The sequence below is a fragment of the Asterias rubens genome, chromosome 14 (genome assembly GCF_902459465.1).
Source record: "Asterias rubens chromosome 14, eAstRub1.3, whole genome shotgun sequence".
In the NCBI taxonomy this organism is placed as follows: Eukaryota; Metazoa; Echinodermata; class Asteroidea; order Forcipulatida; family Asteriidae; genus Asterias; species Asterias rubens.
Window position 1 is genome coordinate 2,242,021 of NC_047075.1, and position 15,750 is coordinate 2,257,770.

The 15,750-nt window shown below is 37.8% G+C and overlaps 1 protein-coding gene across 3 annotated transcripts in view; it reads right to left on the minus strand.

Annotated features, from left to right (window-relative positions):
- Positions 1 to 5,207: 5,207 nt before the first annotated feature.
- Positions 5,208 to 15,750, minus strand: part of LOC117299088 (epidermal growth factor receptor kinase substrate 8-like protein 2) — a 49,441-nt gene continuing 38,898 nt past the window's right edge. For 2 of the 3 annotated variants that reach the window (XM_033782509.1, XM_033782510.1), the window contains exons 17-21: positions 15,668 to 15,748; positions 12,896 to 13,088; positions 12,090 to 12,222; positions 10,121 to 10,289; positions 5,208 to 7,372 (exon numbers count right to left, since the gene is read on the minus strand). In XM_033782509.1, the coding sequence (XP_033638400.1) occupies positions 7,353 to 7,372; positions 10,121 to 10,289; positions 12,090 to 12,222; positions 12,896 to 13,088; positions 15,668 to 15,748 (596 nt within the window). In that variant the 3' untranslated portion in view covers positions 5,208 to 7,352. The remainder of the gene's footprint in view (positions 7,373 to 10,120; positions 10,290 to 12,089; positions 12,223 to 12,895; positions 13,089 to 15,667; positions 15,749 to 15,750) is intronic. The other variant, XM_033782511.1, reaches the window with a different exon arrangement.

Sequence of the window (15,750 nt, forward strand, 5' to 3'; positions counted from 1 at the left end):
GTTCTTTTGACTGATTTTGACCCGTTTTATTTTTCTGCCAATTTTTAAAAATGGGCCTTTTTGAGCCAGGATTTTTTGTTAAAAAAACTGCAAGGGGTTAAACTTGTTCTTTTGACTGATTTGGGACAATTTTATTTTTCAGCCAATTTTTAAGAATGGGCCTTTTTGAGCCAGGATCTTTTCGTTAAAAAACTGCAAGGGGTTAAACTTGTTCTTTTGACTGATTTGGGACAATTTTATTTTTTTCGGCCAATTTTTAAGAATGGGCCTTTTTGAGCCAGGATTTTTTAGTTTGAAAACTGCAAGGGGTTAAACTTGTTCTTTTGACTGATTTGGGACAATTTTATTTTTCGGCCAATTTTTAAGAATGGGCCTTTTTGAGCCAGGATTTTTTCGTTAAAAAAACTGCAAGGGGTTAAACTTGTTCTTTTGACTGATTTGGGACAATTTTATTTTTCGGCCAATTTTTAAGAATGGGCCTTTTTGAGCCAGGATATTTTCGTTAAAAAAACTGCAAGGGGTTAAACTTGTTCTTTTGACTGATTTGGGAATTTTTTTTTTCGGCCAATTTTTAAGAATGGGCCTTTTTGAGCCAGGATTTTTTGTTAAAAAAACTGCAAGGGGTTAAACTTGTTCTTTTGACTGATTTGGGACAATTTTATTTTTCGGGCAATTTTTAAGAATGGGCCTTTTTGAGCCAGGATCTTTTGCTAAAAAAACTGCAAGGGGTTAAACTTGTTCTTTTGACTGATTTGGGAATTTTTTTTTTTCGGCCAATTTTTAAGAATGGGCCTTTTTGAGCCAGGATTTTTTCGTTAAAAAAATGCAAGGGGTTAAACTTGTTCTCTTGACTGATTTGGGACAATTTTATTTTCGGCCAATTTTTAAGAATGGGCCTTTTTGAGCCAGGATATTTTCGTTAAAAAAATTCAAGGGGTTAAACTTGTTCTTTTGACTGATTTTGACCCGTTTTATTTTTCGGCCAATTTTTAAGAATGGACCTTTTTGAGCCAGGATTTTTTCGTTAAAAAAATGCAAGGGGTTAAACTTGTTCTTTTGACTGATTTGGGACAATTTTATTTTTCGGCCAATTTTTAAGAATGGGCCTTTTTGAGCCAGGATTTTTTCGTTAAAAAAATGCAAGGGGTTAAACTTGTTCTCTTGACTGATTTGGGACAATTTTATTTTCGGCCAATTTTTAAGAATGGGCCTTTTTGAGCCAGGATATTTTCGTTAAAAAAATTCAAGGGGTTAAACTTGTTCTTTTGACTGATTTTGACCCGTTTTATTTTTCGGCCAATTTTTAAAAATGGGCCTTTTTGAGCCAGGATTTGTTCGTTAAAAAACTGCAAGGGGTTAAACTTGTTCTTTTGACTGATTTGGGACAATTTTATTTTTCGGCCAATTTTTAAGAATTGGCCTTTTTGAGCCAGGATTTTTTCGTTAAAAAAATGCAAGGGGTTAAACTTGTTCTTTTGACTGATTTGGGACAATTTTATTTTTCGGCCAGTTTTTTAAAAATGGGCCTTTTTGAGCCAGGATTTTTTCGTTAAAAAACTGCAAGGGGTTAAACTTGTTCTTTTGACTGATTTGGGACAATTTTATTTTTCGGCCAATTTTTAAGAACGGGCCTTTTTGAGTCAGGATGTTTTCGTTAAAAAACTGCAAGGGGTTAAACTTGTTCTTTTGACTGATTTTGACCCGTTTTATTTTTCGGCAAATTTTTAAAAATGGGCCTTTTTGAGCCAGGATTTTTTGTTAAAAAAACTGCAAGGGGTTAAACTTGTTCTTTTGACTGATTTTGACCCGTTTTATTTTTCGGCCAAATTTTAAAAATGGGCCTTTTTGAGCCAGGATTTTTTCGTTAAAAAACTGCAAGGGGTTAAACTTGTTCTTTTGACTGATTTGGGACAATTTTATTTTTCGGCCAATTTTTAAGAATTGGCCTTTTTGAGCCAGGATTTTTTCGTTAAAAAAATGCAAGGGGTTAAACTTGTTCTTTTGACTTATTTGGGACAATTTTATTTTTCGGCAAATTTTTAAAAATGGGCCTTTTTGAGCCAGGATTTTTTAGTTTGAAAACTGCAAGGGGTTAAACTTGTTCTTTTGACTGATTTTGACCCATTTTATTTTCGGCCAATTTTTAAGAATGGGCCTTTTGGAGCCAGGATTTTTTCGTTAAAAAACTGCAAGGGGTTAAACTCGTTCTTTTGACTGATTTTGAACCATTTTATTTTTCGGCCAATTTTGAAAATGGGCCTTTTATCTTTTGGCAATTTTTTTAGAATGGGCCTTTTTGAGGCATGATTTTTTGTTTAAAAAACTGCAAGGGGTTAAACTTGTTCTCTTGACTGATTTGGGACAATTTTATTTTTCGGCCAATTTTTAAGAATTGGCCTTTTTGAGCCAGGATTTTTTCGTTAAAAAAATGCAAGGGGTTAAACTTGTTCTTTTGACTGATTTTGACCCATTTTATTTTTCGGCCAATTTTTAAGAATGGACCTTTTTGAGCCAGAATGTTTTCGTTAAAAAACTGCAAGGGGTTAAACTTGTTCTTTTGACTGATTTTGACCCGTTTTATTTTTCGGCCAATTTTTAAAAATGGGCCTTTTTGAGCCAGGATTTTTTGTTAAAAACTGCAAGGGGTTAAACTTGTTCTTTTGACTGATTTGGGACAATTTTATTTTTCGGCCAATTTTTAAGAATGGGCCTTTTTGAGCCAGGATCTTTTGCTAAAAAAACTGCAAGGGGTTAAACTTGTTCTTTTGACTGATTTTGACCCGTTTTATTTTTCGGCCAATTTTTAAAAATGGGCCTTTTTGAGCCAGGATTTTTTGTTAAAAAAACTGCAAGGGGTTAAACTTGTTCTTTTGACTGATTTGGGACAATTTTATTTTTCGGCCAATTTTTAAGAATGTGCCTTTTTGAGCCAGGATTTTTTGTTAAAAAAATGCAAGGGCTTAAACTTGTTCTTTTGACTGATTTGGGACAATTTTATTTTTCGGCCAATTTTTAAGAATGGGCCTTTTTGAGCCAGGATGTTTTCGTTAAAAAACTGCAAGGGGTTAAACTTGTTCTTTTGACTGATTTTGACCCGTTTTATTTTTCGGCCAATTTTTAAAAATGGGCCTTTTTGAGCCAGGAGTTTTTGTTACAAAAACTGCAAGGGGTTAAACTTGTTCTTTTGACTGATTTGGGACAATTTTATTTTTCGGCCACTTTTTAAGAATGGGCCTTTTTGAGCCAGGATCTTTTCGTTAAAAAACTGCAAGGGGTTAAACTTGTTCTTTTGACTGATTTGGGACAATTTTATTTTTTTCGGCCAATTTTTAAGAATGGGCCTTTTGAGCCAGGATTTTTTAGTTTGAAAACTGCAAGGGGTTAAACTTGTTCTTTTGACTGATTTTGACCCATTTTATTTTTCGGCCAATTTTTAAGAATGGGCCTTTTTGAGCCAGAATGTTTTCGTTAAAAAACTGCAAGGGGTTAAACTTGTTCTCTTGACTGATTTTGACCCGTTTTATTTTTCGGCCAATTTTTAAAAATGGGCCTTTTTGAGCCAGGATTTTTTTGTTAAAAAAACTGCAAGGGGTTAAACATACAAACATTGGTATAATATCCATAATTATGAATTACACAAATCAAGAAATTGTGATTCAGTAACTAGACGACAATATGTTTATTCTAGTCATTGTGAAATCAGTGGTTAGCTGGGGGATTCGAACCCACAACCTTGTAATTGCAAGTCCTGCAGTGTAACCACTTGAGTGACTGAGTGTGTTACACAACATACGGGACCAGCGGCGTAATGTCCCATCCAAAGCATCCCAGTGTCTTGCTTAAAGGAGACAAGTGTCACGATCGGGACTCGAACCCACACTCTGCTGATCAGAAACACAAGAGTTTGAATCCAGTGGTCTTAACCACTAGTCCAGGACACGCCACAAACAACATACCGACCAGTAACAAAGTTGGCAGACTAGCAACAAGCTACCTGGGCCCAATTTCATAGAGCTGCTATGCTTAGTATGAAGTTTCTTCATTGATAAAAACAGGATTACCAACACAATTTCCACGTGATTTTCAGCATAAGCAAACAACAGCTAACTACCAGAAACGAGCAATATGCAACAAACGTAAATTTTGGTTGGTAATCCTGTTTTTATCAAGGATGAAATTTCATGCTAAGCAAATTTTTGTGCTTAGCGGCTCTATGAAATTGGGCCCTGTTCCCACTGGCTATCCGAACAAGTCAAGGGCAAACCTTACAATATCAACAAAATCAGCCAAAAAGTTTTGTTTTGGTATAAATTCTATGAATATTTAATATTATTGGATTCGAATACATAACACAGCTGAAATACTGAAACTAACAATTTAAATACACGTATGATTTAAAATAGAAAAAAAGAAAGAAATATGATTCATTACAATATACAGATCCTATTGGAAAAATTTACATAAGTGAGAGGTCAAAGGTTAATATATGCAAATAGCTCTACAGCATAAATAGTCATGTGACGACAGAGCAACTACTTTGCATATTGAGTCAGTACTGTTGATTCTCCTGCTTTTTAATAAAGAAAAATTCCATGGCTAAGTTTTTCCTTCAAGGACTAGTTCTGCAGGTAATTTCCCCACAAATGTTTAAAGACTCTCTAATGACTGTCACGATTACAGAGCGAGATGGGGGGGGGGGGAGGGGGGTGCTAAAGAGGGACTCCAAGGCCCAATGGATCCCAAACCGAGTTTGATCTTGGAGCACCACTTTAAATTGACATGCTTCCCCTTTTTAAAGACTTATTTTGAAAGTAAAACTGATTAATTTTTGTTAACTGTTTTCTTTTTGCAATGAGAAAATCTGCATAGATTTTGGTGGAATTTTTTTTCTTCAATTTTTTATATTTATATTTTTATATTTATAAAAAGAATGCACTAAATGCCATGAGTTATTTCGAGTTAAGTTTGAAATTTAAATTCCCCTGTCGCGTTAACAGTTTCTCAAAATTTGTATATTAAAAATAATAATTGGAGTACATATCCTCGCACCACTTGAAATTACAAACTTGTACAACGAATCCTACTAGCTTGGTAGGCACATTCTCATCAAATGAAACATTAGTTTTGGTTTAAGGCCGAGTCACACTGCAGCGATAACGGAAACAACAATGATCACGACGCAAAGAGAACACATTCTATTGGTTGAATTGCTCAACGCAGAATACGCATAGCTCATTCAACCAATGGAATGCGTTCTCTTTGCGTCGTTATTGTTATTGTTCTCGTCATGGCTGCAGTGGGACCGCGCCTTTAGACTCGGCCTAAGCCGGATAAGCCTAAGCCTAGTTTAAAGGAAAACAAATTTACAACAAATATTCTCTTCTTCTCAAGTCAATCCATTATTGATGACCCTTCACCTTAATTTAACATACCTTATACATATTTACATATTCAAATTACGAGGCACTTTATGCAAATGAGTAGTCTTTTAAAGCTGCATATTCAATCGTTTCACGTTCAGTCTTTTAAAAAGAAACATACAATTTCAATATTATTTGATTATATGTTGGTTGATTAAAAAAAATACGAAGTGAGTCTAAACTAAAAGAATACGAAGCGAAGCTACTTTAAAAATACACTAGTTACACCAAAAAAGCTTTCAAACTGTTTAGGTTGTCATAGGTGCACGATACAGGTTTGCAGTGAAACAAAATTAAAAGCTTAAAACGTACCATTCATAGCATCATTCAAGATTTACACCATTAACAAAATGACATAAACAAAAAATTAATAATAACAACTAATAATATGAATACATGAATAAAAATAAGCTAACATATGAATATTTATGATTTTTATGAATATAAATGAGGTCTTATGACCCTTAAATTGAATATATACATAATCTGCTCTTTAAAAATTTATACAACTGTCTTCCCTTTAACACTGATTATTTCACCGATATCTAAAATAATTTCATTTATAAATATCAAAACATAAATTCTTTCTCTCTCTCTGCTCGACAAAAACATCCGAATAACTGAATATTAATAAGCAGTCGCTCATATCATGAATAATAATCACCTTCAAAAATGCATAATAATGATTGAAATGTATTATACATGTTCAGGTTACACATTGCTTGTATATAAATTCACACATTGTTAGTACACCAAATTAAAAACATAATTTTTTACATCTGTTTTATCAATTTGTTTATCATCAATATCTCAAAAATATTTGAATATTACAATCATCTCTTTTTCCATACAGGCGGTTCTCAACACAGGGCCTCCCTAACACTTTGCAATGGGGGGGGGGGGGGTTGAAGTATAAAATGTACAAAGCAAACGATTGCAAAGTTCTTGGTCGACGTTGTCTACTGTATGGCAATTTGTTGCTGGCCATTACTCCAGGGTTTGGCTAGAAAAATTGATGAATCAATCGGCCAGATTCCATTGCTTTTGTGAAATTTTAGTCAGAATGCAGAAAACAAAGGCTCCCTTTGTTGAATACAGAATATGGCGTGGATATTTGGAAAAACTGAGAAACCTTTCCCGCCACGTATGAGGACAATTTACATGCAATAAAACATAGTATAGAAGCAGGATGCATGGAAGTGGATAGCAAAACATATGGTGAGGCTGCAGAATTCAAATGAGGTTTGCTGAGGCCACACAGAAAGGCTTAACTGAGGCTTTAACGGAGGCTCGAAAGCATAGTAGGTATGGGGTTTCAATAATAATAGATATAAGTGACAGGTTGTTTCCAATTGGGTCTGTTGAGGCTACATAATGAGGCTACAACCAGTAGGAGGTACATTATACTGAAGCTTAAAGCATGGCAAATGTATGGGGTATCAGTAAAAGACATCAGTGACCTGTTGTTTCAAATTGGGAGTCTGTTGAGGCTACACAATGAGGCTTAACAATGAGGCTACAACCAGTAGGAGGTACATTATACGGAAGCTTAAAGCATGGCAAAGGTATGGGGTATCAGTAATAGATATCAGTGACCTGTTGTTTCCAATTGGGTCTGTTGAGGCTACATAATGAGGCTATACAATAAGGCTATACAACGAAGCTACACCAATCAGAGGTACATTGAACTGACGCTTAAAGCATGGCAGAACTAAGGCATGAGGTTTCTAATATGATAGAGATCAGTGAGATGCTGCTTCCAATGGAGGGGCCCGCTGAGGCTACACAATGAGGCTACAAAATGAGGCTACACCACGTAGGAGGTATATTGAGGCGAGGCTCAAAGCGTGGTAGAGTTGATTTATAGGGTATCAGTAATAGAGATCAGCCACCTGTCGCCTCCCATGGTAGGAATCTAGAGGTACCGTGGGTCTACCAATAGAATGCAGAGTCTGTGATGATGAGAAAAGGGTGGATAGAAGGTATGAGGAAAGGAAAGCATGCAAAAACCAACAAAGGCAAAAAATAACCACAGCAAAACATAAGCAAAAAAAAAAAAACATTCCCAGATAGGTCCTTTGCAATAAAGCTGCTAAAGTCAACACTTTAAAGGATATGAAATCAATGAGTAGGTTACCAGTTACAAAAGACACACATGATATGGTATTTTGGCTGGTAACCTCTTCCTGTGCCCAATTTCACAGAGCTGCTTAAAGCATCAAAAGTAGCTAAGCACAATAATATGTTGCTTACCAGAGCAAGGTTACCAGTCAAACTAACATGTCAGTTAATGTCAACTTGCGTCTGGAATCCTGCCTCTTTTTCGCTTAGCAGACAATTGTTAAGCACTATTTTCTTCTTAAGCAGCTCTATGAAATTGGACCTTGGCCAAGTATTTTTTTTCAGCTTAGCAAATTTTGTGCTTGATAAGCAGCTTAATGAACACCTTGAGGTCAAATCCCACACCTCTTAAATGGTCAACAAAAGAGACATGCAAAGCACTTTCAACAAGTTGAATATGAAACTCTCAAATACACTAGACTTTTGTCAGGCTCCAGGGTCCAGTTTCATAGAGGCTGCTTAAAGCAGAAAATACTGCTTAAACAATTTCTGCTTAGCAAAATTAAGCAGGATACCAGCCACAGAAAGTACACCTGAGGTGGTATTTTGGCTGGTATTTGAGGTTGTATTTTGGCTGGTAACCTTATTCTGTTAAGCATAATTTTGTTGTGCTTTGCTATTTTAGTGCTATTATGCAGCTCCATAAAATTGGTTCCTGCCATGTTTGTCACACTCCCGTGTTTTCATTGTATGAAAAAGAGGCTTGACTCAAATTAAGTTTTGAGCCTCAGTTTGGTAACAACGATCTTATTGGGAGACAGGCAAAAACGTCTGAATTCTTGAAAAAAAGTCTCACACTGAGCGTGCAAAGCAATGCAATAATGAATATTCATGAAGGTGTAATTAAGCCACTCCCACTTTCATTTAAATCTACTGCACTATCCGATTACCGGCATGCAAGAAAACAAAGGTGAACTAAACATGACTGTACATTTGTAAAGACACTAATCACGAATAAATCGCTCAAAGCTATGTCTACTAGCACTACTGACTGACCATATCATCATGCAATTTGTATGATAAACTATCTGAAGCAGAGATTTTCAAAGTTAATTCTAAAAAGAAAAGAAAAAAAACATCCCAAGAGAGAAGCCTGTCACCACAGACAAAAATTGCCAAATATTTAGCGGGACTGAATGCTGTCATTGAAAGGTGGATGAAACTTACGACTAGATGGCAATAGGTGCAGAATAAAAAAAACAGATTTGACAAAATTAGTACATTTGAACCTTAATTTCATATAGTTGGAGTGGGGGAAGCTTACATGGCATACTTTGCATATTATTATATCAAGGAGGTTATTTCATGTAAACTAGGTGTTTATATATGAGGTTTAATAAGTGGTAGGTACGTGTTTTGGTTACTTTTAAAGCCATTGGACCCTTTCGGTACAGCAAAAAAAAAAAAGTTCACAGATTTACAAATAACTTACAGGGTTTACAGAAGGTAGTGGTGAAATACTTGTCTTGAAATATTATTCCATGAAATGCTTTACTTTTTGAGAAAACAGTAAAACAATATCAATTCTCGTTAACGAGAATTACGGATTTATTTTAAACACATGTCATGACACGGCGAAACGCGCGGATACAAGGGTGGGTTTTCCCGTTATTTTCTCCCGACTCTGATGACCGATTGAGCCTAAATTTTCACAGGTTTGTTATTTGATATAGAAGTTGTGATACACGAAGTGTGGGCCTTGGACAATACTGTTTACTGAAAGGGTCCAATGGCTTTAAGAGGAAAACAACTCTAAAGGGCAAGTTTAATATCAAATAACATCAACCCTCCTACTGTGCAACTGCTTAATATGACCCACACGACTTTTGAATGATAGATTCCAGCATGAAACATGATATCATACAGTATGGTAAATATCAATATCATCCACTGATTTTGAATGATAGATGCACTGTGTCAGCCTGCAATATGATATAAAGTGGTGAATGCATACAGAGTATACAGTCAACCCTCTCACTCTTTGACCGTTCAATATCATCCACTGATTTTGAATGATAGATACACTATGCCAGCCTGCAGTTAGGTGTAAAGTGGTGATTGAATCTACACAGTGCACACTCAACCCTCTCACTCTTTGACTGATCAATATCATCCATGGATTTTGAAAGATAGATATCCTTTGCCAGCCTGCAATATGATGTTAAGTGGTGAATGCATACACAATATTTAGCTCTGTACATGATGTTTAACCACACATAACCATATGAAAAGTAAGGTTAACAAAAGGCCAAAAGTGGCTCAACCATGGGTTAAAACGGGTTAACAATGGGTTAAAATGCGTTAAATGGTGGATTAATATGGGTACAAAATCATATCAAATCCATAAAGATTGTTTACTGTTGAGCAACACGAACATAGTATATTTACAAACTGTTTGACTACAGGTCACGTAACCTACAGATTGGCATGTACATGTAGCACTTAAGAGTTGAAGAATCTTACAACGTACTATAGTAGAAATGTTTCACAAATATTCAACAACATTTGTGTAACATTTATACAAACTACGGCTATCCGTGATTTTAAATTTTTTAGTTTTGGGAGAGATATTTAGCTACCTCCGTAACCAGGAGAGGAGCCGTTCAACCCCGGTGGGGTGGCCGGAGTAAAATCTGGCGGGGGCGAGTTGAAGGCTTGGGCATCCTGATCGTTGGAATTGTCTGAGTCTGAGCGCACTTTCCGTCGATCCATGATTGCCTTGAGCTCAGAGGAGGAGGTTGTGGATTCCTAAAAACGATAAATAATATACAAATATAACATGGTTTGAGGGTGACTAGTCGATATCAGCTCCCCGAGGTATGGGAAGTTTACAAACTAGTTCCCGAGGCGAAGCCGAGGGAACTAGTTTGTGGGGAGCCCATCGACTAGTCACCCAAAATAAACCATGTTTATTTGGTTTACTATACTTCATACATATTCAGTTACCGGACCATGAGTTTTGAGCGAGAGAAAATGATGACTGTGAAACAAAATGCAGAAGTTTGTTCATGTGTTGCATGTCGCTAAGAGAGCGCTGTTCGTGCAGGTATACAAAACAGTACCACGATCAATAGCGCCCTTGCAAGGATGACGTCGCATAATGGTAGTGCGCATGACAAGTAGAAAAGCTCCCGAGGAACTATTACTTGTCATGCGCATTTACCACAGGCGTGAATACTCACGTGCGCGCTTGGTAATTAGCAATATTAACACCTGGCACGTGGTGGTGAATGGACCAATGAGAACTCGACACCCGGTCATGAATATGTATGAGGGTATACATGTAGTAAAATATAATACTACATTCTTATACACTGCTTTATGACATCCTGAAAAGCCTATCAAAGCACTTAGTGTTTTCCACTACAAGGTACGTTAAGTATTAAGTATGCACCTTGTAAACCCTTGTAAGGTGCTATATACTCAGCACCTTGAGTACCTTGTTTGGTAGTTTGCGCACATGTACGTGCGCAATATAAGACTTTGATATTATTATTATTAGAAAGTTTCATCGCGTTACCAAGAACCCAGTGCACTTGAATTTTTATCGAAAAGAAAAGGGGTTCACCCCGGTGTTCCTGGCTGGATTGGCAGCATATTGTGCCAAAGCACCTTGTACACCCTTAAAAGGTGCTACGTAGGGTCTAAGAATTCATCACTGCAATAACCTATCTTTCTGAAAGTTTGTATAAACTCAGCGCCTGGAGTGCCTTGATTGGTAGATACGTACGCTATATAAGACTTCAATATTATTATTATTATTATTATTATTATTATGCGGGCATGATATTTTATATACGACTTAACGTCCCCTCTGAAGGACACCGCAACAATAGACAGGGCTGTATGCTTCGTTTTTGAAAGGGCAAGGGCACCAAGGCATTTTTTTCTTGGTAAAGGGCACCCTATGATAAAATTGCAAATTTGTACTGGAGCATTTCAAGGGCACCAAGGCAATGACCAGGGGACACGGAGGCAATCGCCTTCGTTGCCTCCGTGAAGTATCAGGCCTGAATAGATAAGTGTCTTGCTTAAGGACATGAGTGTCATGATTGGCACTCAACCCACACTCTGCTGGTCAGAAACACCAGAGATTGAGTCTAGTGCTCCTAACTCCAAAATGAAAAGAAGTTTCAAATCCTACTTGCTTTAAGGTTTTGCATCATTTTGTTACTCGTCGATGTATGAAGTTACTTGACTGGTTCAAAGGTGAGGAGAATGATAGTGTATAGTGCATGTTATTTATCCAGTATAAGAACAACAAAGACTAGTGGGAACTGGATAGAACCAGAACAAGCAGTAACTTGTACTGGATGGAACCGGTTTGCACAAGTCAAAACCAGCTGGATTTCCTAAACTCCCCATTTGAAAAAATGTCCTTCTCAATACATATATCTAAACCGAATTCAGAGAACTAAACAACAACAACAACAACAACAATTGTTAGGACTGGTTAGAACAGGTAAACCCTCCACAAAGACTAAATGAAATCCAGTCTGGACCAGACAGAACCAGTCCGAACAGCCTAGAAAATTAAAAGTAACTGACCTCTAGAGTTGCTTTCTGTACCATCAGTTGGCTGTAGACACGGTTGGCATCGTCGAAGCAAACCTGGCGTAGCTCTTCCTTGGTCAAGCTGAACAGCTGGGCACCTGTTAGGACACCCAAACTATCTACAGTCCTGGTGAACATGTGAAGAAAAGTGACAACAAATTTAGAAGTAATAATAATAATAGTAATTTGGGAAGCTGCTTATCCTTACCAGCAGGACCCAATTTCATATAAAAAGCTGCTTAACGGTATGGAATTTTTTGTGCTACATGTACCTGTAGGAGAAACATTTGTTTAAGCAAAAGCGTAATTTCAGTTTAGCAAGAAAAATGGGCGACCATCTTTCATGTTTACCACTGATTTGTACCAGCTGGATGGTGCGCTTGGCGTGCCCCTGCTAATAGTGTTTACATTGAGTACTGGTATGCAATGCGATTGCTTGCGCGTCACACCTATGTTTAAACACTTCTGGTCGTGTTTATATCACAGGTTAGCAAGAAAAATAGGTGACCATTTAACTTGTTTACCATTGATTTGTACGAGCGGGATGACGCGCTTCAAGTGCATGAGCTAATAGTTTTTATACAATTTATAGCATAACGTTGAGTACTGGTATGCAATGCGATAGCTTGCGCGCCACGCCTATGTTTAAACACTTCTGGTCGTGTTTCTATCACCCGTTTAACATTTGCCATGTGATGTCCTCTCGACCAATCAAAATGGATAAACTGTCCCGGTTAATTAATCGTATAGAACTGAGCCTACGAATTTTTAAAACAATTTTTTGAAAATTTGAAACTTACAGTTTGCTGAATCCTTTACTCTGTAGCCACTTAGTGACATCGTCGGCTGATGACAGGTAGTTGATTTTGACATTAGTGTTGCTGGTGCGTCTAATGTTGTAATTCCTCGGAGGTCCCTGGTTGACCCTCTTCATGAGTTCCTCATGAAGGTCAAGATGTGTTCTCTCTGCACGTGGTGGGATTAAATCTTCAACTGTTTGGTCCGATGGGGGGTGAGGGTTTGAGGTTTGAGGGTGATGGGTGTGCGGTGTTGGGGTTTGGGAGTATGGGGTTGTGAGGTTAAGAGGTTGTGAGGTGCAAGAGTTTTAATTTTTAAGGGTTTTGGGTATGAGGGTTTTGGGTATGAGGGTTTTGGGTTGTGGGATTGTGGGGTTGTGTGGGGTTTTGAGGGTGTTCGGTTGGATGGTATTAGGTTTGAGGGTATGGGGTTGTTAGGATATGGGGTTGTGGTTGTGTGGTTATAGAGTTTGAGTGTATGGGGTTGGAGGGTAATGGTTGAGTGGTTTTGAGGGAAAGGGGTTGTGGGGTTGTAAGATTTGGTAGGGTGTGGAGTGCGAGAGTTTTAAGGGTTTGGGGTATGAAGGTGTGAGGGTTCGGGGGTTTAAGACAATTGGAGTTGTAGGATTGTGGGGTTGTGTGGTTTGAGGAGTGTGTGGTTTGAGGATTGTGTGGGATTTGGAGGTGTGGTGTTTGGAGGGTATGGTATTGTGGGATTGTAAAGGGTTGTGAGGTTATAGGTTTGCGAGGTTGTTAGATTATGGGATGTGAGGGTTTGAAAGTTTAAGGGTTTGAGGGTTTGAGGGTTTGGGGTTTGAAAATGCGAGATTTGAGTTGTGGGGTGTTAGAGTTTGATGGTGTGAGGGTTTGGTGCGGTAGAGGTAAATTGTGCAAGTGAGGCAATTTGGATGGCATGGATGCAATGAAAAGTTGCGGCAAGTTGGAGGTATTTTTTTAGGAGGTGGGATGTGATGATAAAGGGGATGAGTTTGGAGAATGAAGAAAAAGAATTGGGGAAAAATAGGATTAGTTTGAGATGCAAGAAGTAAGATGATGATATTTCAAAGAGGAAATGGGATTGTGAAAGATTGAAGATTGAAAAGATGGAAACACGAAAGAATATGAAGAGGACGTGATGAGATGGATATAATGTACAGAAAAAAAAGAGAGAAAAAAATGGAACATGGGAAATAAAGGATGTGGCAGAAGAATGTGAAGATTGTCAAGATGCAAAAGAGGGGAAATGTGGATTGTGAAAGGGGTGAAAGTCATGAAGAAATGGAAGAATATTAAGAGGATGTGTATAGGGAAAGCAAAAAGCGAAAATTCACAAGATGGTAAAGAGAGGATGTGGCGGAAGAATTTAAAGATTGTCAAGATGCAAAAGGTGAGAAACGGAGGAGAATTAGACACAAAGGAGAGGATTGAGGGACAAGATGAAGAATGAAGAGGGGATGGAGGGAGATTTGTAATGAACATGTTTGGGGGTGGGGGTGGGGGTTGGATGGGGTAATTGGATTGGAGAGAAGTCGCAGCATGATTGGGGAAGGAGAGAGAAAAAAGCATTAAATTTGTTAGTGTCCGGAGACCAAGTCAATACATGTATTAAGCAACATACAGGGATACCATTCCAGGGGCGAAGTTACATTTGCATCACTGCAGTTAAGGATTGGAGTACTTTTGTAACACAAAACAAAATGTCCACAGATTTACCTTAAACTTTAGACCGTTTGAAGATAATGATAGTAGAAAGCTTACCTCAAAATATGACTACTAGAGGTGCTGTAGTTTTTGAAAAATGAGTCAAAACATGTCACGAAGATATGTTTTACAAGCTAAAATAATTTTCGTCTCTAGAGCCAAAAATTATTTCTGCGATTTGTTATACTCTTTTCTCGAATACTACAGCACCTCAGTAAGCAATATGTTAAGGGAAGCTTTCTACCATCATTATCTTCAAACTGTGTGAGTTTTAATGTGAATCTGTGGACATTGTGTTTTGTGTCCTACGAGAAGTACCCATATCCTTTAAGAAAGCATACCTGCCAAGCTGGTGAGAGGGATACACTGTGGAGGGAGATTATTGTTCAATGCCAGGGTCCAGGATTAAGCTGTCGAGGAGTGGATTTCACAAAGAGTTGAGACTAGTCTTATCTCAACGTGTCGCCCTAACTTAGGACTAGCCTTAAATTGTTAATATCTCTCCTAGGCCTAGTCCTAAGTTAGGACTAACTTTGTGAAATCGACCCCCGGTATTTTTGTTAAACCTTGGACATCAGGACAGTTCCGGGAATAAAGGAACAGTTGTCATGTATCATAAACAAGTTGGGGAAAAAAAACCCCAAAACAACAACAACAACAACACAGATATAAATAACCCAAGTTAAATTGTTAGTTATGAAATTATATTACAAGTTCTCAAAGTGCAAATAGTTTTTTTTTAACAAACAATTTAAGAAAAGTAAAAACTGTTGAAAGTTGTGCGTGCAAATGAGTTATCTGGGCCCAATTTCATGGCTCTGCTTACCGCCGAATTCTGCACTTACGATTGCGATTCCCCGCTTAGGTGCAAGCGCCGAATTTCTGCGCTAGCCTTGTAAGTGTAGAATGCCTAGTAACGTGAAGTACGCACGCGCAGAAGCCCAAATTCGCCGCTAACCCGTGAAACACGCTTGCCGTAAGCACAGAATTCCCTGCTTCCGAAAGCGCTGATTCTGTGCTTACGGTAAGCAGAGCCATGAATTTAGGCCCTGGTCTTAACTGACAACAACTTACCACTAATTCCCTTCCTCTGGAGTTCTTTCTTGCGGAGAGTACTCTTCAGCTGGGTGGCAAAATCAAGGCTGTTGTTTTCGGCT